The 24103-nt window shown below is 42.4% G+C and overlaps 2 protein-coding genes across 9 annotated transcripts; both read left to right on the forward strand.

The window, feature by feature from the left end:
* The first annotated feature begins 2405 nt into the window (after positions 1–2405).
* ndufv3 (NADH:ubiquinone oxidoreductase subunit V3) lies at positions 2406–8512 on the forward strand. Of its 4 annotated transcripts, none has more exons than XM_037790633.1 (5): positions 2406–2604; positions 2780–2857; positions 4250–4370; positions 4865–6349; positions 8189–8512. In XM_037790633.1, exons 2-5 carry the CDS (start codon positions 2813–2815, stop codon positions 8350–8352), a joined length of 1815 nt encoding a protein of 604 aa, XP_037646561.1. In that variant the 5' UTR covers positions 2406–2604; positions 2780–2812; the 3' UTR covers positions 8353–8512. The 4 variants fall into 4 exon arrangements, with proteins under 4 accessions (XP_037646561.1, XP_037646558.1, XP_037646562.1 ...); XM_037790634.1 differs by having other exon boundaries at positions 2408–2532; XM_037790630.1 differs by having other exon boundaries at positions 2406–2857.
* Positions 8513–9171: 659 nt separating this feature from the next.
* On the forward strand, positions 9172–24042 carry pknox1.1 (pbx/knotted 1 homeobox 1.1). Of its 5 annotated transcripts, none has more exons than XM_037790641.1 (11): positions 9172–9311; positions 12068–12180; positions 13452–13582; positions 14168–14339; positions 16910–17119; positions 17888–18038; positions 18182–18279; positions 18492–18620; positions 18715–18791; positions 19476–19642; positions 22220–24042. In XM_037790641.1, the coding sequence occupies exons 2-11, from the start codon at positions 12130–12132 to the stop codon at positions 22399–22401; spliced, it is 1368 nt and encodes a 455-aa protein (XP_037646569.1). In that variant the 5' UTR covers positions 9172–9311; positions 12068–12129; the 3' UTR covers positions 22402–24042. The 5 variants fall into 5 exon arrangements, with proteins under 5 accessions (XP_037646569.1, XP_037646572.1, XP_037646568.1 ...); XM_037790640.1 differs by lacking the exon at positions 9172–9311 and adding an exon at positions 9379–9687 and having other exon boundaries at positions 17888–18005; XM_037790639.1 differs by lacking the exon at positions 9172–9311 and adding an exon at positions 9380–9687.
* Positions 24043–24103: the final 61 nt, after the last annotated feature.

Here is a 24103-nt window from a genome sequence, read left to right on the forward strand (position 1 = left end):
GAACCGCCGACCTTTGTGGCGCACAACAGGGAGGAAATATGAGTGTTATTTCCACCTGTTTAATATCATGAACCTATATTGTATATTAGCATATAATGCACAGTAACACCCGTCTTAGCTATATTCGGATGTCGTTGGTAGAAAACTAGAAGCAAAAGTTAAACTGAGATTAATTTATTTATTTATTATTTCAAAATGACAGTATCCATAGTAACAGCAGAAAACATTAACATCATTTACATACAGAAGAAGCGAAGCGAAAACATAAACAAAGAGCTGTGTCAAACATAAAAGGACAACAGAAATGAAACAAAACCAACATAACATTTTTAAAAAATTTAATAAAAAAAGACAATGCGAGAGTACGACAATAATTTCACTCAAAAACTTTAAAGATATTGCATACATTCATTGTTTTCAGTGCTTTTTTTTTGTGAGGAAGAAATTGTTGACAGATATAGATCCATTTCTTTCATAAATACAAAGAAGGTAAATTTACAATTGTGAATGTGGAACTTCGCGAGAATTAAAATTTAATTAATAAGAAAAATGCATCACACAGTGCAAAATCTGAGCAAATGTTAACAAGTATAAAATTGTTGACAACTTTCCACAATTCACATGTAAATTTACAGGACCAGAATGAATGAGAGCAAGTTTCAGGATGTGATTCACAGGAGGAACAATTTACATCTGTCAATCTTTAACTTTTGTAAGAAATGTTTCACTGGATAGAATCTGTGGATCAACTTAAATGACACCTCTTTTACCTGATTTGTTAGAAGGAACTTTTGCGGTAAGGACTAAACTTTCTTCCAGTCAATATCACTAACAAAATTACTTCAATAAAATGTTGCTGCTGAATAGAAACCATGCTGTCCTGAAACAAGGCCCTTATCCTGGAGTTCACACCTCTATTAACAGAAAAACAGACTTTAGCTAAAGGAGATTGAATTGGGTCAGGGGGCGACACTGATAAGGGCGGAGATTGGTCAGCATTCTTCAATAACATGTACAAACCAGATGGGATAGCGTCAAAAACTATTCTTTTTTTCTCCTTTTGGGGTAATTAGTATATTGTACCTGGCGAGAAATTCTGAGTAATTATAAAGTAGTTAAACTGAGATTTCTACTGGTCACCATGAGGTCACCATGAGGTCAGCTCAGACGCTTTAAAAGAGTCTCCTGAAACACCGGAATGAGACCGACCAGAGTAACGTTACAGTCTGAGTATTAACTATCTACCATGTTGTCTACATGTGATGGTGACAGAGAAAAGCAGAGGACAGCGCCCGTGGTTCGAACTCCTGGTCCGAGGACCGGTGGAGTTGGATAGACTTGTTGGAAAACATGGTATAGAAGTAACCACTGAGCTAAACCTCTGCCGTACACACAGCACACATGATCATTATATGTAGCTGGGAATGAGGAAGTAAAAATCAACAATTCTAGCTGGTACAAAGTGTACAACAATCCAAGTGAGTTTATATATTTTATGATGTATACAAGTTATAAAATGTTTCTCTAAATTCTGAAAGACGGATTGACTATCATGTTCTAATGTAGATGAGTCTGTTTCCTTTTTGTAGGCCTGATACGTGGACACCTGCAATATACCTGCAATTAGACTGCAAGTGCGACATCTAGTGGAGGATTTGAAGAAAGAAGAAGAAGAAACCTTTATTTGTCATACACATTCAGGTACATACATGAAATTGGACCTCTGCATTTAACCCAACTTGGGCTTTAGTTGCTCGCTCAGGGACACTTTGACATGCAGTCTGTAAGAGCCGGGGATCGAACCGCCGACCTTTGTGGCATACAACAGGGAGGAAACATGAGTGTTATTTCGGACCACGGTATGTCTCACCTGTGTAATACAATTAACGTATATTGTATATTAGCATATAATGCACAGTAACACCCGTCTTAGATGTCGTTGGTAGAAACCTAGAAGCAAAAGTTAAACTGAGATTTATTTATTTATTTTTTATTTCAAAATGACAGTATCCATGACTATCTACCAAGTTGCCTACATGTGACAGAGAAAAGCAGAGGACAGCGCCCGTGGTTCGAACTCCTGGTGCGCGAAACCGGTGAGTTGGCTAGACCTTGTCGCAGAAATAACGCATAGGTGTGGTAAGTAACCACTGAGCTAAACCTCTGCCGTACAAACAGCACACATGATCATTATAAGTAGCTGGGAATGAGGAAATAAAAATCAACAATTCTAGCTGGTACAAAGTGAACAACAATCCAAGTGAGTTTATATATTTTATGATGTATACAAGTTATAAAATGTTTCTCTAAATTCTGAAAGACGGATTGACTATCATGTTTTAATGTAGATGAGTCTGTTTCCTTTTTGTAGGCCTGATAAATTGAACACCTGCAATATAACACCTGCAATTAGACTACAAGTGCGACATCTAGTGGAGGATTTGAAGAAAGAAGACGAAACCTTTATTTGTCAGCGCCCGTGGACCGTAACCCAGCTCTGGTCCGCAGACTTCCGAGCGGGCCTTGAATCATGTGAAGTACCCACTGAGCTAAACCTCTGCCTCTGATACCAGCAGCACTACTACTACTACTACATTATCTAAAGTACATGCATTTATTCACCAAACCAGAAACCCTTGAAATAGTAATTCTAAGTGTGGACATTGACAGCTTATTAGTGTACGGGTATAACACATTAATATCGAAATACCTCAGCACTAAACCTTTGGGTTTGTGCATACCGGTATCTTTGTGTGGAACTGTTGTGTTTACCTCACAGTTTCCGGTCGGAGCATATTACTGGGTACACGAAATGGCGACCTCCCTGCTGCGGTTAGGACGACTGGGTTCCCTCAAGGTAATCATGATTAAATTACCTTTTAAACGTTTAACATGTCTGTTTGGTTAATGTGACCACCTTTGTAGAGGTCAGTGTGCTGTTTACTAGAGACAGACGTGTCTCCAGACGGTGTCTCCTTCACACTGACCCCCAGACGACATGGTTCCTGTCAGGGTTCTCATCAAGGTTCCTGTCATGGTTCTGATGGGTTCCACCAGCGAAAGAAGGGCAGAGACGTTAGTTCACAAACCTCTGAACTACTACATTTAACCAGAACTACAGTAGAACCAGAACTACAGTAGAACCAGAACTACAGTAGAACCAGAACTACAGTAGAACCAGAACTACAGTAGAACCATGTCAACATTTAGTCGTTTAATGCGTCTTCCGGGTTGAGGAGGCTAATCACAATGACACAACCTGTCATATATGGCTCACTAAGGCTGCCATTAGTCTGTGTTTTCCTTTTATTTATTTATTTATTTTTATGTTATTTGACATTGCTATTGAAGTTGTACCCTTAAGTTTTAAAAATATAATTTAACAATGCAATATTGTCACAAATCAGTGCTGCTCATTGATTTTCAACATTGCCCTCAATGATACACCAAGACGTTGCATTCATTTAGCCCCAACTGATGTGTAATAAGTCCGTTTATTTATTTTATTTTTTTATTTTTATTTGATAGGGAAGATGCAATTTGACATAGTTCCAATACAGGGCATGAAACTGATGTGCTGCAGAGTTTATAGCTAATGCTAATTTTCAATTATTGTCCCTAGATCGGCTTTTATATGTACAGAATAATTCAAATATACAACTATCTATATGACAAAATCACAATACACTGCAAATATGAAAATACAATAAAATACACATCATACATAGCCTACCACAATACACTAATACGCATACAACAATACACCTTGGTAATTTACAGTAAAATTAGCTATAATAATGAGTTAATAATAAGAAGTAGAGCTAGATGTTATCAAATATATTAAAGGAAGAGATATTAAAAAAACAGCAACCTGGATAATGATAAGGAAAAAATGTAACAGTTGACAAACGTAAATATTGTCATAGTAAATATCATAATAAGCTATCACCCAACCCTATGTGAACATTGAACAGCTAGCCACAGTACCCACCCACAGCATACAGAGCCATGATGACAAGAGCAGTGTAAGAGCCCCAGTAAATTACAGCTAAATACTGTGACTGTGACCCCTGGATCCAGCCCATAAACATGACTTCTACACCCATCAAATTAAATATCAGTATGATAATGTAGGATGATTTGAGTCCACAGAAAAGCCACAGTCTTTTTTTCTGCATTGTCCATGTTGAATGCGGTTGTCAATGTATGTTTGGAACTCATACAGAAAGGTGTCTGTGCTCTTGTGCAGGTTCTCCAGTTGGACAGCTGGGGTGTCCTGGGTGTCCTGAGGAGTCGCTCGGCTGCTTCGTTCTGCACTCAGGCCGAAGAGCCTGCAAAGCCAGCGAAGAAGGCAAAGGCTGCGAGCAAGAGTGAGGGCCATTTGATTCTCTTCACCTCATGAAGTCTGACATTTAGGGTTCACAGTTTTACTGGCTGGTTGCTATTGTGTATTAATAATGCTCTTTTTATCTGTTATGTTCCATAATATATGTGTATATATGGTTTATGATTTAGTTATGCTGATTTTAAAGCTTAATGAGTAACTCTTCTTTTTTTTATACAGTGCAGGAAATGTGCCTTAAGGTCTAAACTTTCTCTTCCAGTCGTCCATCCAGAAGAATTCCCTGTTAAAACTAAGTTGCTGTAATTCCCTGTGTTGCTGATTGTGTCTAATTGTGAATATAAATAGTGTACAGTATAAGCAAGGTTAACAGTAAGATTGTGTATTTTAATGAATGAATATTGTGTTGTGGTAATTCTGTTTTTCTATTAGGAAAATTCCAGGAAAGCATAAATGGGAGCAGTCTGTGAAGTATGTCTGCTATTATTTAACCACTCTTGTCCCATTTACCATTTTCCTCAGCAGCAGAGGCTCCAGATGAGAGAGCAACCTTGCTAGCCTACAAGTCCGCAGTTGCCTTCCCAGTTAGACTTTCAGAGCCTGTTTTCCCAACACAGTCTCAAGGTGTAACTGAACCAGTGGCCAGCCCCAGCGCCACTGCACAAACTGCTGTAGCTGCAGCAGCTGCAGCGCCCGTCACTGCTCCCAGTGAACCAGCTGTAGCTCAGCCAGAGGCAGCAGAGGCTCCAGCTGCTGACACAGGTGTTGCTCAGGTTATCGCAGCTCCACCGGTAGTTGATGCAGCTCCCCCAGCTGCTGAGCCCCTGGTTGATGCAAGCAGTAACACCTTAGCACCAGACGACGCTCCAGTCGCAGCCTCCGCCACAGACGATGCAGTCCCAGCCACCGCTGCCTCCTCTGAGCCTGATGATCCAGCACTGGACGAATCCTCCTCCTCCTCTTCCTCCTCCTCCTCCTCCTCATCGGTCAACGACTCCGACTCCGACTCTGACTCTGACTCCGACTCTGACTTTGAGGACGACAAGTCAGAAGCGAAGACTGAAACCAAGACCTCACCGCCAGTGGTGTCAGAATCCACTGTGAAAGAAGGAGAACTCCAGGAGGTCACATCAGAAGTGAAGGAAGACACTAATGAAGCCAAGAAGGAAGTTCCACCAGAACCTGAAGCTGCTGAGGCTGCACAGGAGGCTGCTCCAGCAGCAGCAGCATCAACGCCCACAGAAGCAGCTCAAGCCATTGTCGAGGCACCCAAGGTTAGCTCTGAGGAGTTAGTAGACCCCGCTCCCGAGATCTGCACTGTGACCAGCCCAGAAGTTTCAGCTGAAGCTGCAGTGGAACCTGCTCCAGAAGTTATAGAAGAAGTTGCATCTCTGGCAATCCCCGAAGCCCAAGTAGAAACTCCAGCTGAAGTTGTGATTGACGCTGCGACTCCAGAAAAAGCCCAGACAGATACTCCTGTAGAAACCACAGCGCCTGCATCTGCCGAAGCCCCCACAGAAGCTGCTGCAGAGCCTGTAGAAGCTGATGTTGCCCCCGTAGAAGCAGCTGCTGAGGCTGCAGCTGAAGTTTCTGCCCCTGTGGAGAGCACCGAGGAGCTGTTGGACCCTGCTCCGGTCTTAGCTGAAGCTGCCCCTGTAGAAGCTGCTGCAGAGCTTGTAGAAGCTGAAGTTTCTGCCCCTGTGGAGAGCACCGAGGAGCTTGTGGACCCTGCTCCGGTCGTAGCTGAAGCTGCCCCAGTAGAAGCTGCTTCAGAGCCTGTAGAGGCTGAAGTTTCTGCCCCAGTGGAGAGCACCGAGGAGCTAGTGGACCCTGCTCCGGTCCTAGCTGAAGCTGCCCCTGTAGAAGCTGCTGCTGAGGCTGCAGCTGAAGTTTCTGCCCCTGTGGAGAGCACCGAGGAGCTGGTGGACCCCGCTCCGGTCCTAGCTGAAGCTGCAGGAGAGGAGCTGCAGGCGGACGCCCCAGTTGAACCAGTTGAACCATCTGAGGGTACACACCTACACCACCCTGTATCCCCACATCTTTACCTCTCCCTTTCCTCTTTGTGGATTTTTGAGCCCCTACAGATGACCATACTTTTCTCTCTATCTTTCATAACACCTTCTGTGTACTGTTCTAGTGTTAACCAGGTGTCAACTCCCTCACATACAGTAGTTGCTGTTGCTTCCACAGCTTTTTTAAATATCATCCCTGGATTCTGTTGTTTGGCTTCTGTTGCATCACGGTGACATCTAACCTCCCATTGCCTCACTGTGCTTGTTTTGCATGAGGTGGGTGTAGTGTGTATGTACTTTAACCATGCTTGCAGGGCTTTTTTGCTGCATTCCTTTTCCTTATGCATTTTCTGCATCTTACCATTTCTTGAACATTTCCTTTGCTTGCTTTGTGCAGTTTAGACTTGTCTGACTTGTATGATCAAGGAGATGTTGCTCGTTGCACACTGTGACACTAATTCTGCTCATGTTTCTGCTTTCTCCCCCTCTTTTGGTGACCACCTGTCTTAATTTTAAAAATCCCCCTCACTTAGCCGCTCTCTGCAGTTGCCAAATCCATCTTCACTCCCAGAATGATCCTCTCATACTTCACTCTTTTTTAATATATTGCTCACTTTGGCTCATTCCTTTTCGTTTATAATGTCTCTGTTTGTCTGAAATATGGGTAACAGGTTTTCGAGTTAATGTTAAGGTTACAGGTTATAATGCCGTTGTTTGGATTCATTGTGCCAGGTAATGTTATTGCTAACAGTAATGTTAGAGTGCACATGGTACTGTGTTACAGTGTCCCTGACAGCAGTCGGACGAGTAGAAGCTGGGAGTGGTTGGAGTCAGTGGAAGTATTTCAGGAAGCAGGATTACACCAGTTACCGAGATGTTTTAAGTGATTAGCAGCTACCAACTAATGTTTACAATGGATCTCACAGATTTGAATCCTAAACATTCCTGTAACTACAGCCCTTTATTACACTTTATGCCCAACACTTCTCTGACCAACTGGGTAATTCTGCTTCCCTGAACAACAGCTTCCTCACCTTGGTCATTAATTTAACCTTCTGTTGGATTCTTTCTTCTTTTTTTTTAACTTTGTGAATCTGTTCTGCACCTGGAACTTTGTGATAAGCACGGTGTCGATTTATGAAGAAATGTAAATGTGTCTTAAATGTATTTTTCTCTGTCTCACATGGTGTTTATAACCTTACTGTCACAGCATGCTAAGGGCTTTTCCAGACAGATTTAGATATAAAAGTAAATTAAAGAACATTACGCACCTCTGTTTAATCAAAAGCATCAAAGCCTCGTTTCCAACACACTATGATTTAGACTTTTTTTTAAATCCATTTCATGCGTGCCTCTGCCAGTATCATTAATTCTCTAGAATGAGCTGTCTTTTATTATCTGCGAGCACATTTTACCTTCACATACTTTCCCCTCACAAACATGATCCTTGAGGTTTTTCACACCAGTGTGTCTCCACACTGTTGGGGGTAATGTGACCTACCGCCATAGGAAATGCCCCACAATAAACCACCTTTGTCAGCACGTGTGAATATGTAAATGTTCTGTCCCTTCCAAAATCTTTTAAAATATTTACAAAGCAAGCCACATTTTTCTTCTCATTTTAGGGCTAATCAGAAATGCTTAGATCAAGTCGTAATTGCAGCTTTTGTTGCCTGAAAAATCAGTGAGAAGGACACAGGAGTAGACCCCAGTATTGCATTTGCAATTTACAAATTTTCCTTGTGCTATTTTAGTTTTAATGCCTGATTATGTGCCTTTGTTCCAGACTCAGCTTTCTTACATGCCTGTTTGTTTCTTCCTCTTGTTTCTGCAGAGGCTGCAGCAGCGGCAGCGGCACCTCCAGAGCCCGATGAGCCTTTTGACAACAGCACTTATAAAAACTGCCAGCACCACAACTACACCCCCCACACATTTGCAGACCTGGATGTAGAGATGGCCAAGTTTCGTCTCCCGCAGCCCTCCTCCATCAAACACTAGAGGAGTTGGCCTGGCTGCAAACCTTTATTATGTTGCTTAAAGAAGATGATGGTGTTGCTGTTGTCCCTTTTTATTGTGATCATTCCCTCACCTGTCAGATCCGCATGAAATCCTGCTGTTAAAAATGTTATATTATTAAAATAAACTAATGAGAAATGAAGTGGTGTGATTCTTTTTTTGTCTTATATAAAGGAAAAGGCGTATAAAGGGGATCGGCACAGATCAAACGCTTTCTTTTATGCTGCTTTTCTGCCTTAGGGGGGTCATTTGAATAGAGCTGAGTGTGCAAATTGGTTTTATCTGTGTTTCTATTTTAATTATTACATTTTCCACTCCCTTAGCCTGCTGCCTTGCTTGCACATAATGTCCTAATTATCCCTAGCTAGCGTTGTTGTTTAGGAGTAACAATCAGCATCTGGTATATGATGTGTGAACATCTCTGTATAAAGGTATATATACATAGAAAACGTGTTGTGTAAACAGGGGGCAGTAAATACATATAGAGCATATATATGAGCATATATATAGAGCATATATATACTGTATATTTGTATTCTGGGGTATCGTTCCTATGCAGAGGGTAGTTTATTTATTGACTACACTGAGGGCGTTTTATATTTTAATTATTTATTTATTGTGTTGAGTTGAATGTGCTACTTATTTTGTTTTGTAATTACCTTGTGCCTTTTCTACCTTTTTTTTTCTTTTCTTAAAGCTGACTCGGTGTAAACTGCTCAGAATTCCAATGTACTTATAGGTGCAAATGGCAAATAAAACTTGAATCTTGAATAGCATGAAATCCAGGGAGGGCGAAGCAGAGGTGACGTCATGACTCCGCCCACCTCATCAATATTCATGAGCCGAGCGCCCCTGCGTGCCCTTACGCGATGACGCAACGCGACAACTGCGGGTCCCGATTGCTGCAGCCGCTTGTCAGTGTGACGAAGATTGGCACTCAGGTAAGCTGTCACTCAAAATCCCTCTTTTTCCGTTCCCTATCAATCAAACAATCTGGGCCGCACGCACAAAATGCCCCGGGGCGACGAGCAGCGGACCTAAAGTCAGGGCTAGCGGAGGGTTGTTTAGTGTATGGAAGGGAGAAGCAGAAGCGGCAGAAAGCTCCGGGAAGAATAAAACAAATGTGTATAGAAGAGAGAGAGAGAGAGAGAGGAGGAGGGGGTAGAAATATGTCTGCTGTTAGGGGGCAGAGGAGGATTGTGGCGAAGCAAAGGGCGAGAAACGAGGCCCGACAGTTAGTAACGTTAGCGCGGCGGAGGAGAAGGCGGAGAGGAGCGACAGGGCAGCTGTCCTCGCTGATTGATTGACTGATGGGGGGTGGGAAGGATTTCAGCCGGGCTAGTAGCCCGGTCTGCAGCCTTCTTTAATATCAGTCCAATATTACTGTACATAGCTGACGAGAAATGCATATTCATTTAACATGTTAATTCAGAAATGCTTGTTATAGAGGAGGCGACTCGGCTCCGGTATCAATCCGCCAGCAGCGGGGTCTTTTTTTTAGTACCTGGCTAACTTAAGCTAGGTTAGCTTGTTTTTTTTGGCTGTGGTGTGATTTCCCCCCCCGTGCTAAATATGGCGCGGCACATTTGGCCTCACCGTGAAACACTTTAAAGTGAACACAGTGAGCTAACACGTTAAGGCTACCGGACTAGCTGTGGCTCGGCTGGGTTAACGTTAGACCGGAGCTAACCGCTAACGGCTAACTATACTGGTGAACAACAACCAGGCTTCCTCCCGCCGAGCTCTGCTTTGTCTGCTAACAACAACACTGTTACTGTAGTTAGAGACTATAGTCTGCTCATGTTGGCTTTATTACACTTTTATATATCCCCTTTTACCGCCACAAACGTGAGCAGCTAGCAGGCTAGCAGCTAGGCTCATCGTGGTGGGGGTGTGTTAATATAACAGTAGCTGGGTCACATTATCATAACACCTCAGGGTCGGTATATATCAATCTCCTCTTGTTTTATGATCACATGTTTCACTGTTGACGAGATGTCTTTAAATACATTAGTAAATGCAGTCCCTTCATATAATGTTACTCCCCAGTGTTTGTTACTGAGGCTGCCCCCCACAGCCCAGACATGTGTGCTTATACCAGCACATTTAAAATCTAAGTTTTACATGATATTTTTTATTTATTCATTACTTCTCTGTCGTTCAAACGCTTTCCTTGTCATTTTAGATCTTGTTTTGGAGGAAATAATGTGATCATAAGTGTCGGTGTTTAATGCTTACCCAACATAATGTTACATTAATCAGCATTAATGTTAAATATGGATTATTTGTAGTGTGATAAACTTCATTTTAATCACACCAGCCCATTCTACAGAGCTAATGATAATCTTTTATTATTATTATTATTATTATTATTATTCAGTGTTTTTGTTCCTGAGGGTGCCCCCACAGCCCAGACATGTGGCCCATGGGCCCCACATGGGTTATGCTGGGGGTACCTGGGTACCAAGTGGGTATATGGGCCCAAAATGGGCATCTTATCTGGGGCCCACTTGGATCAACTAAGTGGGTCTAAGTGGGTCACTATTGGGAAATTAGTGCATGGGCTGAGATATGGGCAACACAAATGCGGCCCACTTGGGTCAACTAAGTTGGTCCCACATGGACATGTGGGCTACCCGTGTGGGTCCTAGTTGGGTCACTACTGGGAAATTAGTGCATGGGGCCCACATGGAAACTGTGGACAAACCCACTTACAACCCATATTTCAGGCCATGTAGTTCCCACATAGAACTTAAACCTGGGGCTGATATGGGTTTTGGTTTATGTTGCTCAGATTGGGCACATATAACACCCAGTGTACTCCTGCATGAAACCTATGTGCATATATCAGCACGGTAAAATCTTAAAGGTCCCATATTGTGCTAATTTTCAGCTTCATACTTGTATTTTATGTTTCTACTAGAACATGTTTACATGCTGTAATGTTAAAAAAATAAAAACTTTATGTTTCTCATACAGTCTGCCTCAATATACCGGTATTTACTGTCGGTCTGAAACACTCCGTTTTAGTGCATTTCAACGGAATTGCGTTGCTTTGGCAACAGCTTGGGTACATGTTTACTTCCTGTCAGCTAATGTCATTCACATACACTGCAACCAGGAAATAAACTGGGACACATTTAGAATGTTTACGTTTTAAACTGTGAAAGGGTCTAAATGTTGTAGATTTGTGACATCACAAATGGACAAAAATCCTGACGGCTTGTTTCAAAAGCACAGTTTCTGAATACGGGCTGTGTGTATACCTCTGTGGATTGAGCGATACAGCACTTAAACCTACTTTATGATATAATAGACATGAAAATCTCACTTTTTACAATATGGGACCTTTAAGTTTTACATGATTTTTTTTAATGTATTCATTACTTCTCTTTTCTACATGTCGTTCTAATGCTACGCTTTCCTTGTCATTTGATCTTGCTTTGGAGGAAATAATGTGATCATAAGTGTCGGTGTTTAATGCTTACCCAACTTAATGTTACATTAATCAGCAGTAATGTTCAACATGGATTATTTTGTAGTATGATAATAAGCTTCCTTTTAATCACACCAGCCCATTCTACAGAGCTAATGATACTCTTTTATTATTATTATTATTCAGTGTTTTTGTGCCTACACTCCAGGCATGTGTCTTCCAGGTAGTCTGACTAACTGAAACTGTGTGTGTACTGTGTAGGTTGGCCACCTGTCCCTGCTCTCTATAATGCCCCAGTGTTTGCAGCATCTGCAGTGAACGTGATGGCAGCCCAGTCGGTTTCCATAGACAAGTACCCAAAGGGAGAGCAGCAGGTGGGTGAGAGGGAGAAAAACTTGGTTTGGACCTCCAGGCCTGTACAATCTGCTCCAACTGCGCTTTTTGTTTTTGCTTGTTTTCCCAAAGATAATCAACTACAACAGTGCTTGCAATAACACCTAAATGTTTCAGTATTGTGCACTTCTTAGATCCTCCAGTTATTTTTAGTGGTGATAAATCAGGCTGGGTCGCCAAACAAAAGGGAAACACTTAATGTAACACTAGAACACAGGCCATGTTAATGCCGTTACATCAGTTTTAGTAATCTGTTGGCGGCGTGCTCGTCTGTCTGTGGCTGGCCACCACAAATAAATCACTGATGCAGTATATAAAGCTCTTTTTGCCTGGTATTTTCTTTTTCTGAGCTTATGTAAATTGCTTACAAAACATCATTATTCAAGTGCCAAATTTGGGGGTGTCGAGAGCGGAGACCGATCTATGACTAATGAGAAATTTTCCACCCCAAGCAAGTGATTATTTTTAGCTACTTTGTGCTCAATCTCATTCATTGTTGGTCTCAGTCACATGGTTAGGGATGGGATTTCTGCTCCTGGGTTTGAGGGTAGGCAGGCACGGTGTGAAAGTAAAGAGGAGAAACTTGGCGCCTGATCAATGAATGTGCCTCGAGTGTTGCAGAGGCTACAGTCACATTTGAATGTGTCTTTCTACTTCCATTAGGTGACGTGTGTACAAACAGGTTCTGGATTATATTCTCAGATGACCAGTAGTGTTTCGGTCTGCATTAACACTGTCTGGATGTCTAGCTGTAGTGTGCACACAGAAAGAATGCAGACACATGTAATTGCATCTGTCCTAAGGAGATGCATAACAGTAATTTTCAGGTCAAAAGTATATAAGTCTCTAAATCAGGTAACTCTAATCAAAAAGTGTTGGTGATTAGTAATGGCTGATACATGACTAACAACTCATGACACTATCAATACTTCTTTCTGCCTTGTTGTTGATCACCACACTAAAGAAGTTTTCATTCTTCTTGAAAAAAATCAATCAATTCAGTTGTCTCGTATGAAAAATGCATAGTTTTGAAAGTGGTTTTCCGACCATAGCCTCATGACTTTCCAAAGGGTTCATATTGAAGTGAGGCTCTGTGTTAAGCTTTACCCTCCAGCTACTCTCGGTCTACACATGATGTCTTCATGTCTCATTCTCCGCCTCTCTCTTCACCTCTTCTGTCAGTTTCTGTCTCCCTTTCTGTCACTCTCGTCGCTTTCCCTTTCTCACTTATTTTATTTCTCTTTTTCTGCAGATGCAAGGTGTGGCAAAGGTAGACAGCGATACCGAGCAGAAGTATATTGAGGGGACGTTGGCAGAGGCGCCCAGCCCGGCACCCACAGAGCCACAGACACCCATGGACGCGGACAAAGCATCCATATATCGGTAGAGCTAATTCTGTGTTTGTTGATGAGAGAGAACCAGAACAATAATGTTTGTTCTTCTCTTTCCCTGGCTTAACTTAACAGAAACTAAACTATCACTAGGAAACGTCACACGGCGTCTATGAGCAGTCCTCCCCTTTGTTCATGTGACTTTAATGTTGCTCTTTGGCATTTGAAATGTGAAACGGTATGTTCTTTTGTTGTCTGACGTTTGTTTATGTTCACACTGCCCACAGACAGTCTGATCGGAGCATATAAACAAGATCAGGGTCTCACAAAAAGCTAGTATTATTACTGTACTGTATTAGTAATCTAACGGTGTCATACTGCTGTAGTCCTGTGTCCATAATAGATATACAGTAGATGAAAAACAAATCTAATCAGTTAATACAGCAGTTTGTCTTCACTTAATTTTGACATGCAGTCAGCATTTGTTTTGCATTTTTTGAAGCCATGCACTATTACTGGGGAGAAAGTATATGTATATTATGTACATGTGCTGTATATATACGTATATGTCTGTATATTTGTTGTTTGAAGTGATGAATTCCTGTCCTTTGTGTGTGTGTGGCCGCACCTTTCACAGGCATCCCCTGTTCCCTCTCTTGGCCCTGCTGTTCGAGAAGTGTGAACAGTCGACGCTGAGCTCCGATTGCATCACTTCGGCGAGCTTTGACGTGGACATTGAGAACTTTGTCCGCTGTCAGGAGAAAGAGGGCAAACCATTCTTCAGCGAGGACCCTGAACTCGACAGCTTGGTGAGACACCTCTGCATCCCCGGGGTAGAATTTATAATTCACCCAATGTTGCCCGATGTTTGTGATTTTATTTAGCTAATTTAATGGTCTGAAATGGTCTGGTTTATTTCAACCAAACCAGAGTTGGTCATTGTTGGAAAGACAAACCAAGACGGTTTCAGTGAGTTTTATTTAGTTTCTGTTGAGATTTTATCAATTGTGTTTTACAATGCTCCGTGGCTAGAACAGCTGATCGCCCAGCTGATCGCCCAGCTGAAACTATGGCAGTGGGGGAGGGGGGTGCGCATGCACACACACACACACTTACTTGTGTGAATATATTGGCAATCAACGGTTGCTGGGCTGATGATGGCCGGTTGGAAAATTTCAGCATATCATATATACCCAACCCCAAGAATCAAAATGGAATCATATGGTGAGATACTGAAAGATTCCCACTGCTAGTACCTGTTGAACCATCAGCTCCCATTGATATCAAGTGAATGATTATTGTTTGTACTAATAACACAAGTAGATGACTGAAAACCAGTTTTACTTCTGAGGTATTTCACAAAACCAAAACAGAGACGTGAGGTATTTCACAAAGAAATACAAAATGGAACCTTCACCTCACTCACACCCTCACTAGTCAGTGACCTTTAACTTCAACAGCACGGTGAGCAGTCCCCTCCTCTTAATTAGAACCTTCTCAGGATGGTTAGCTGGTGAATCATACTTAGTGTTTTACTCTGGTAGTTTAGCTGCTTGAAATTCAACATGGGGCACTGTGCTATAGCTGATCATTACCTCTGACCTCCCTGAGCTTTAGTTGAAATTCAGTGTCCCTCAGCCAAGAGTGACACAAAGTATATACACCTGTATTTGTTTTAGCTTTTGGTCTAATACATCCTTTATATGTTGCAGTTGACAAGTGCGCATCCAGAAAAATGAATGCAAAAGCTAACACTAAACATGAAAGCTTCAGTAAGAAACAAGTTTTTGGCATCATTGGGCAAAACTTCCATAATAACCTTTCAGCATATTGTAATTCAAGTGTTCTTAGAGAAAACTAGACTTCTGCACCTCCTCATGGCTCTGTTTACAGGTTTTAGAAAATCTAACCTGGGACAGGAGACTTTGACCAATCACAGGTCATTTCAGAAATTTCAGTAAATGGAAGCAGAGAGGGATGAAGGAAACTGGTTTCTGTTCGCTGCTCCGGTGATGACTGCAACAAGTTTAGCTAAACTACTTTTGAACCAGACGCTGATATGACCTCCTCTGCTGCATCCAATCAGGAGAGATACTCTATGGCGTGCTAGAATGCTAGAACTGAACTATGGGAAATGCCTGGTTGTCGCCTGATCAAAGAGCTGATTGGCTCTTAGTTTTGACAAAAAACACCACGTTTTGTAGAAAGTCTGAACTTTCTGTGTAATTATAATATTTAACACTAGATTGTAGGATATTAGTCTCATGTTGTGCAATGAAGGTTTCATCTGTTAACAAACACATCTTGTGTGGTTGATAATGATAATGATAATAATAATAATAATAATAATAATAATAATAAAGGATATTTATATAACACTTTTCAAAACGAGCAATATACAAAGTGCTTTACAAGGCAGACATAAAAGGAACAAAGGATAGAATACAATGCCAAATACACGCACATTTCCACATACACATAATTACAAACTATGTAAATGTGGTCTACAAACTACAAGTCGCCTACAGATCGGGTCTAACAGGATGCAACTACTTCTGTGGCTTCCTGTAAATTCTTTGAAGGCTGCTGGAAACCTGACCGCAGCTTTTCATCGTCGGTTTCTGATCTGGTCCACTTTCCAGGCGAGGTGCAGTTCATCTCAAACAAGCATATTATGTCTATAATCACATTTATGATCAAATTGACAAATGTTCTATTTCACAGACTTGTGACGGTTATGAAAAGTTAAAGTTACGTCTCCTCTCTCGTACAATTCCCGATCCTCCGTCTCTGCGACTACTTTTCACTCAGAGCAGCTGTCAATCAGGAGGTCATCAAATAACTCATTAAAACTAAACTTATCAGGAAAATGAACACTTGAACATCCATCAGCGTGATAAGAACTACCTAAAATGACAGAAAGCATCTTTGGGAAAAATATATTTGACTTTTTAGTTTGCCTCATGTCCCATCTGCTAACATGGAGGGAGTGGGATTTATGAGCTATACTGTAGCCAGCCACCAGCGGGCGATCCAGATGTTTTGGCTTCACTTTTGGGGGAGCTGTCATGTCGTCCATCTTTATATACAGTCTATGGGTGGACCCGGCAGAAACCCTGTAACAATGCCCTTAACACTGAGGTATGAAAACAAGACAAGTAAAATACGGGGATAAAATCAGAAGCACATGCGAGCAACAGTACATCAGAGAGGGAGGACAATTCTGAAATGAAGTAGGACCAAAGTGAGACTGATTATCTAGGTTAAGTGTCTCAATCCCCAACATCAGACACTTGAGAGGACAAACAAATGGACAAACATTCAGTTTGAGAAAGATTGCCACAAACTTTTTTTTTTTTTTTATACCTCTGATCCGTAGATGGTGAAAGCCATCCAGGTGCTGCGGATCCACCTGCTGGAGCTGGAGAAGGTGAGTGACCTGTGTAAGGACTTCTGCAGCCGCTACATCGCCTGCCTCAAGACTAAGATGAACAGTGAGACGCTGCTGAGCGGAGATCCGGGGAGCCCGTACTCCCCCGTACAGGCCCAGATCCAGGGCTTTTCACCTACCAAGACTCCAGTATGGACTGTAGGTGGACCGTATGCATCGCCACTAAATACACATAACATAATAGTTTGATCTATTAGTGCCTTTGAAGTGAAAGTCTCATACTTGACATTAGCTGTGTTTCCATTTACATATTCTTATGCACATTTTGAAGTATAGCATTAGAAAAGCTATAGGGAAATGGCTAAATTTAATAAAACTTGCGAAAATAAGTTTTTACGCTCTCTTGAGATGGTTCATGCCTCTGTCGAAAAAGAGTTGATGCGCTAAATGTGTTATGGAAAAACCTTTGCCGAATCAATTCCGATGTAGCAAACATTTAACTTGCATTACCGATCAGTTGGTTCTGCTGTCGTTGTCGTCTTCTCGGATATTCTCATAACGTGTGAATGCTCGTCTTTGTCTCCGGACAACATGAAACATGGTCAATACTAGCTGACATGAAAGAACTTCCTGAGGACTTCTCTCCATTTTTCCCTCGTAGATGTTTAGATGGCCACGCCGACTTGTTTTGTTTCCGGTTCACAGCCTCTACTTCTTCTACTCTGTTTACTGGCGGATTACAGCCACGTGTAGCCTATCGCATTCGCATTTCTTTTTTTGCAACATTTCAAAAGATTGCTTAAAATTCGCTTGACAATTGAATGGAAACACGGCTCGTGTTGTTTTGGATTCTTTGCCTTTTAATGTCATTCCTCTAACCTGCTACAAGTTCAAAATCCAATTTAAAATCCGAGCCATCAACATGGAAGACATAGACATGACTTTGGCCCATTCTGTGCTCTGCAGACCCCCAACTCTATCTCGGGGACCATCAGTCCCCAAGGTCAGATTGTGGTGCCGGCGTCAGCCCTGCAGCAAGGGAACGTTACCGTGACGGCCGTCAACCCCACCCAGGTGGTTGCAGGTATGTCACCATGGCATACAACCGCTCCCTCAGGTACTGTACCGTTCTGACTGCAGCTGACATGTTGTCATGTACCAGTGGGATCACTTTGATCAGAGCTTTCTTTGCAGCCTGCTCTCTACAGCGCAGCACATGTTAAGTGTGTTAAGTGGAATGTGTGTGTGTGTTTGTTCCAGGTGGCACGGTGTACCAGCCTGTTACAGTAGTCACTCCTCAGGGCCAGGTGGTAACACAGGCTCTTTCTCCCGGGACAATACGCGTCCAAAACAATCAGGTTTGTACTTCTCTCTTTGTGACTGTGATGTATATTCTGAATTGGTGCTTCCTAAGATGGCAAATTGTTGGCAACTCATTTAAAGTTTAGAATTGAAATCCAAATTCAAGTCGTGTGGAAAACGATGTGAATTTGAGCGGATCAAAGTGTTGTTGGTGACATGGCTAAATGAATGAATGAATGAATGAATGAATGAATGTGTGTGTGCTCAGCTCCAGCTGCAGTTTCACCAGGACTTGAACCTCTTTAATCACGACGACAACTCAACCAAGAACAAACGCGGCGTTCTACCCAAACATGCCACCAATGTCATGCGCTCGTGGCTCTTCCAGCACATCGGGGTGAGTCTAGTGTGCATCAAATCTCTTCCCGGTGTAACCTCTTCAATCCTAATGAAAACCACTGAAGCATTTCTTCCCCGTTCTCTCCTGTTAGCACCCATATCCAACAGAGGATGAGAAGAAACAGATTGCCACTCAGACGAACCTGACACTTCTGCAGGTCAACAACTGGTGAGTTTGCCCCAAAAACACAATTCAATTCAATTTATTTTTATATAGCGTCAATCAGGACAGACTTTATCTCAAGATGCTTTTCATATAGAACAGGTCTAGACCGTATTTATTTAATTTAGAGACCCAACAAGAGATCACCCATGAGCATGCATTCTATGCGACAATGGCAAGAAAAAAACTCCCCTTTAACAGGTAGAAACCTCGGGCAGAACCAGAACCAGGCTCTGGGTGGGCGGCCATCTGCCTTGACCAGTTGGGTTGCACAATCCAGTACCATTAAAATGCACTATCCCAATTTCATGTCCGGCCAGTGCCCCTCGTCATGTCATTACCTTTCTACCCACTGTGGAAAACTAATTGGTCAGTCAGCCGATTGCCTGAAGAGATGAGAGTTTACCTGCTGTCTTTTAAAGTCAGTGATAAACAATTTCTGCCTCTACTAGCTGCTTCTGGTCCATAAGAATGTGAACTCAATGTAGTTTGCCCAATCCTTTTGTTAGTTGAAAGCCGTTTTGGATAGCAGATTGGACTCAGACATCCCGTCTAATTCTAGGGGAGATTAATGATTTCATCACAGCCTGTCGGGACACGAGGTGCAAAGGTCCCCAACACCTGCAAGAAACTACAAAGCTCAAATTCGAGTCATTACCGTCCCAGATCTGAGTTGTCTTGTGACTCCAGGTTTATAAATGCACGGAGGCGGATCCTGCAGCCCATGTTGGACGCCAGCTCCTCTGAGACACCAAAAACCAAGAAGAAGACGCCTCAAAACCGGCCGCTGCAGCGCTTCTGGCCTGACTCCATCGCCACAGGGGGAGGCAGCCAGCAGCAAGTTACCATGCCAGACGGTACGCAGCAGTGTTCTCTATTTATAGTTTGTATACAAGTTAAAGGGACTGTTTGTAAGATTCAGAAATGCTTGTTAACAGCGACACCTGTGGCCCGTCACTTCACAAGACAAGGAAAACCTCTGTTGGTCTGGAGGACCTGCTGCATTTATTTCTTCACTAACGTCCACTGTACATTCACTAGATATTCTCAGAGCTAAACTAACTCTTCTGGAGTTTGTAGTGTGCGCTCATGCACGTGAGGTGGAGCAAGTTGAGTGAAGGCAAGCAGGCAGGCAGAGGAGCAGAGTACAGCAGAGACTACGGCCCTGGAGACCAAAGCTACGGTCTCCCCCGCGTACGCCGACCGCGGCCAACACTGTTTTGCAAGACGGGCTTCACTTGATATAACTTTGAGGTTTTGGTGCTTCCGTGTAGTTTTTGTTGGAGTCTGAGTCTGAACAGCGTAGCCACACGCGAGCGCGCATGGGACACCGACCCGGATTGATTTATCCGTGTAAGAAGTTACAAACAGTCCCTTTTTGTCATAATAGTTAAATAGTCTTCCACACCAATAAGTGGTACACACCTGTATTTCACTGTGAGCATGTTTTTGCATTTGAGGCAGAGAGAGGGAGATGGCTCAATTTAGAGATGCCAACAAGTTGTCTGCCTCGAGCTACAGCCGTATAATACACGTGTTGTCTTAGACGTTGTCCAATTGAACAGTTAAAAAAATTACATCATCAGCAGCATCTCACAAGACATTTGGAAAAATCTCACTGTTCCTGATCTTACAAAATACCAACAATGGAACCTCAGCATCCTCTACTTGTATCAGTCCCAACTGGTTTTGTATCGAAAAATCCTGCACACTGTCACTTTACAACCTTTCAGTCTGCAGACCTTCATCATGATGAAGTAGTACAAGTATTATTCTCATCCTTCACTCTCTGGTGAAATGTGTGTTTAAACATACAGGTGCTGTTTTTGCTGATATTTGTTGGAGTTGAAGACGAGATATCTTTGTTACAAATGAGAGATTTGAGCCTCTGATAGCCGATATCCAACTGAACTGAAATAGTACATTTGTTGTGTGCTCATACCGTATGTGCTCTGTAAAGCAGGCGGTCACACTGAGCCAGACAGGAGCCACAACAACTCCCGTTAAAGTCTCCTTCTTCTCCAACTTGTCCTGCAGCTTGTTGAATGAGCCACCAAACAAACATTCACCCTGAGGAAAATGCACTGCTAACAGGCTAGCAGGCTAGATAGCTAATTAATTAAAACAAAATTAGTATTTTTGTAGAGGAGTCTGTGATTCTAATACAATAATACACTTTTTGTCAAATTCAGTGACTATCTCCTGGCGGTCTGCTGGCTGTCCGTTCTGTGTGTTTGGTGTTCATCCACAGCCCTGACTCTGTACATGGGGTACCAACATTGTGGCTCAGATCGAACCCCTAGGGCTGAACCCAATGTTGTTGTTTACATTCAAAGCTTCTAGTGAGGTTTTCAGATGAAGCCTAGGAAGTCCGTTAAAGGGTTCTTACGCAGTATGGAATTAGATTAGATTTTAGTAGTTTACAGGTCTGGATAAGTATGGAAAAGAGAGTGGAAAAAATATTGTGTTTTCAGACTATTGCCCCTATTCAGAACAAGGATGCTGTAATTTAATGGTCCCAAATGCTGTGAAATGGCATAATGATTCCTAATTACAAAAGTTGTGATCGGTCAGGAATAGGCCTGGATTTAAATATTAATATCTATTTACAGAAGGTGTGGGCTAAAACACACTTGAAGCCTGATTCTCCTTCGCAATAATTCACTACACTGGCATTAGAATGTACCAGAGGAACCAAATTTGGGCTTTTACAGACAAAAGTCGCCAGCCAGGGGGGACCCCCCAGATCCCCGTAGCTGGCTGCCTCCTCCAGCCCCGGCTTTGGGGATTAGGGTTAGATGTTTGACATTGCAACTCAACATTGTCTGGCAACTTTCTGTGTAGGAGTGTGGACTGAACGGCCGCAATGGGTTGCAGAAGCATGACGCGTGACCCGGCCTCTTTCAATAAGCCTTGCAGGTATGCAGGAAGTGTCCTGAGTATTGTAGGTAGCGACAGGGACGGCCCTCATTTCCCATCATGCCTGCCTAGTCCTTAGTGCTGGACTGAGTAGTTTCACTTTGCTGTTTTATGTTCTTTTTGTTAGTGTTTGTGATGTAATGTGTCTGTTCAGAACATGGTGGCTGATGTTGGTGATAGTGATTTGTATGCTGGTTTATGGTTTTAACCATAAGTGAGGTCACTGTTAGCTGTATTTTCTCCTTCGGAGGCACACAAGTGGTTTGAGGTGGAGGGAAAAAAAATGAATCCTTGATGCTACTTTTGATTTCGTTGACCGATATTGGAAGTAAATTTCGATCGATTTCCGAGTTTAGAATGGAAATGGTTAAGCCCCTATATGTTATATGAGTCATGGATGTAAACTGTAACTTGACTGATGGCGGAGGTGAGGTAATTGTAGTAATTTTTAATAATGGCTCTAACATGCACTAGTAAAAGGCTTTTAATAAGTCATTCTTTCTCGTCATTCTCAGGCACACTGGTGACGATGAACATGGAGGGTCTGCAGAGCCTGACGTCAGACGGCGCCACACTGGCGGTACAGCAGGTGATGATGGGAGGCCACAGTGAAGACGAGTCGGGGGACAGCGTAGACGAGGACGATGACGCCGACATGGCCGGGCTGGGCCTGGACAACAGCGACTCATTGCAGTAGAGAGGACACACTCCCTCACACTCTGATCTACACACAAGACATGCGTAAATAGGTGTCCAGATTAAATGTGTGTTCAGACACACAGTGAGTCATAGCGCACACACCAACACACACACACACACACACACACACACACACACACACACTCTAGGTTTACATAGAGCACAAAACTACAGGACACCACGGTCCTGCACTCTTCCAACCCTCCACCCTGCTGAACGGCCGTTTATGCTGCGTGTGTGTACATCAGGAGTTTCATTTCAGAAACCGTTTTTTAATTATTTAGTTGATGTATGCGAGTGCACTTTTTTGTATATTTAAGCTCAAAAAGATTAAATCAAAACAAACAGAAGAAAAAAAAGAAGTGTTAAAAACACTCGAAGCAAGTTTGTATGCTCCGTTAATAAATGTTGACTGATTTCTGATTGATTTTCTTGGCCCCTGTACCCCCGTCCCCAGTTGAATTCTCATTTTGGATGCCAACAATTTCAAGTTGTATCTGTAGGGGTTTGTCTTCACTTTTTTGCATGCTTGTGTTTCCAGTAGTTGTGGCACTCTTGGACTGACTCCGTTGGCTCTCACACTGCAGAGCCCAGAACGGAGAGAGTGAGGAAGAAAAAAAAAGGAGAGATGCTTATTTTTATATACAAACGTATGAAATTAGTGTTTTCTGTTTCATTTTTGTGTTTTCCTGTTTTGTAAGGAATATTTATGTACAGATTCATAATTAAAGCTAGCGACCCTGTTTTCCAGGGTTCTTTGAAGTTTTCTAAAAAACAGAAAAATGAATTGAATGCTGATGAAAATTGCTATTTAAATTGGTTTTAAACTTACAATACTAACAAGGCCTTACCTGTGTTCTTTTCTAAAGAATTCTTGCCAAGAAAGCACAAAAAGAAAGTCTGACCCTAAAGGACACTAAACTGCAGAAACACTTTGTGTGGTTCTGTAAAGCATCGTTGCTAATTTTACTTTGTGTGCTGCGACATTGGCAGTTCTCTTCACGGTAAACTACTACAGTGCTCCCGTTTCTTTAAAATACAGCTCATTGTGTATAGCATACATCACGTCTTTTAATCATTTTACAGTAGCAGCGTACTTTCTCAAATGCACAATCCAGAACACTATGCTAATCACACAATCACAAGGGTCTGAGTAACCGCAATGAGACATCATGAACGCCATCGTCGACAAGAAGCAGTGGACTCTTTGCACGCGTCAAACTTTTATTTATGTACACGTACACGCTACTGCATTAAACAAAGAGCAGCCTGAAGGACTGGGACTGCAGCCTCTGCTGGTCCCCCTGCCACTACATGATACACATGTAGTGAAAGATCAGTATGTTGATATTACTTCACAAAATGGGGTGCCTCTTGTTTGAATATCTGTAATATTGTACTGTACAACAATTGTCCTTCAATAGGTGCAGTAATCTGGTTCATATCCCTCTTGTAAAGTTGAGACTTGAAATGGTTGAATTCATGCAGCCATGAGGGTGCGCTGGCTCTGGTCGGGCCCTCGCTGAGCTCTCGGTCGCTCACTTGCGTCTGTCTTGCATTTTATGAAGCGTTGTTCACTTTTCTCTTGTCTGTTTTGCCTTAGAGCTTTCTATTTTGGAATAAACGATGCCTAACTCTCTGCTGTTCGCCGTCTCTTTGCTCCGTCAGCTTTGAAAGGCTCTGTCATTTCTGGTGTGAAA

The sequence above is a fragment of the Sebastes umbrosus genome, chromosome 13 (assembly GCF_015220745.1).
Source record: "Sebastes umbrosus isolate fSebUmb1 chromosome 13, fSebUmb1.pri, whole genome shotgun sequence".
Classification (NCBI taxonomy): domain Eukaryota; kingdom Metazoa; phylum Chordata; class Actinopteri; order Perciformes; family Sebastidae; genus Sebastes; species Sebastes umbrosus.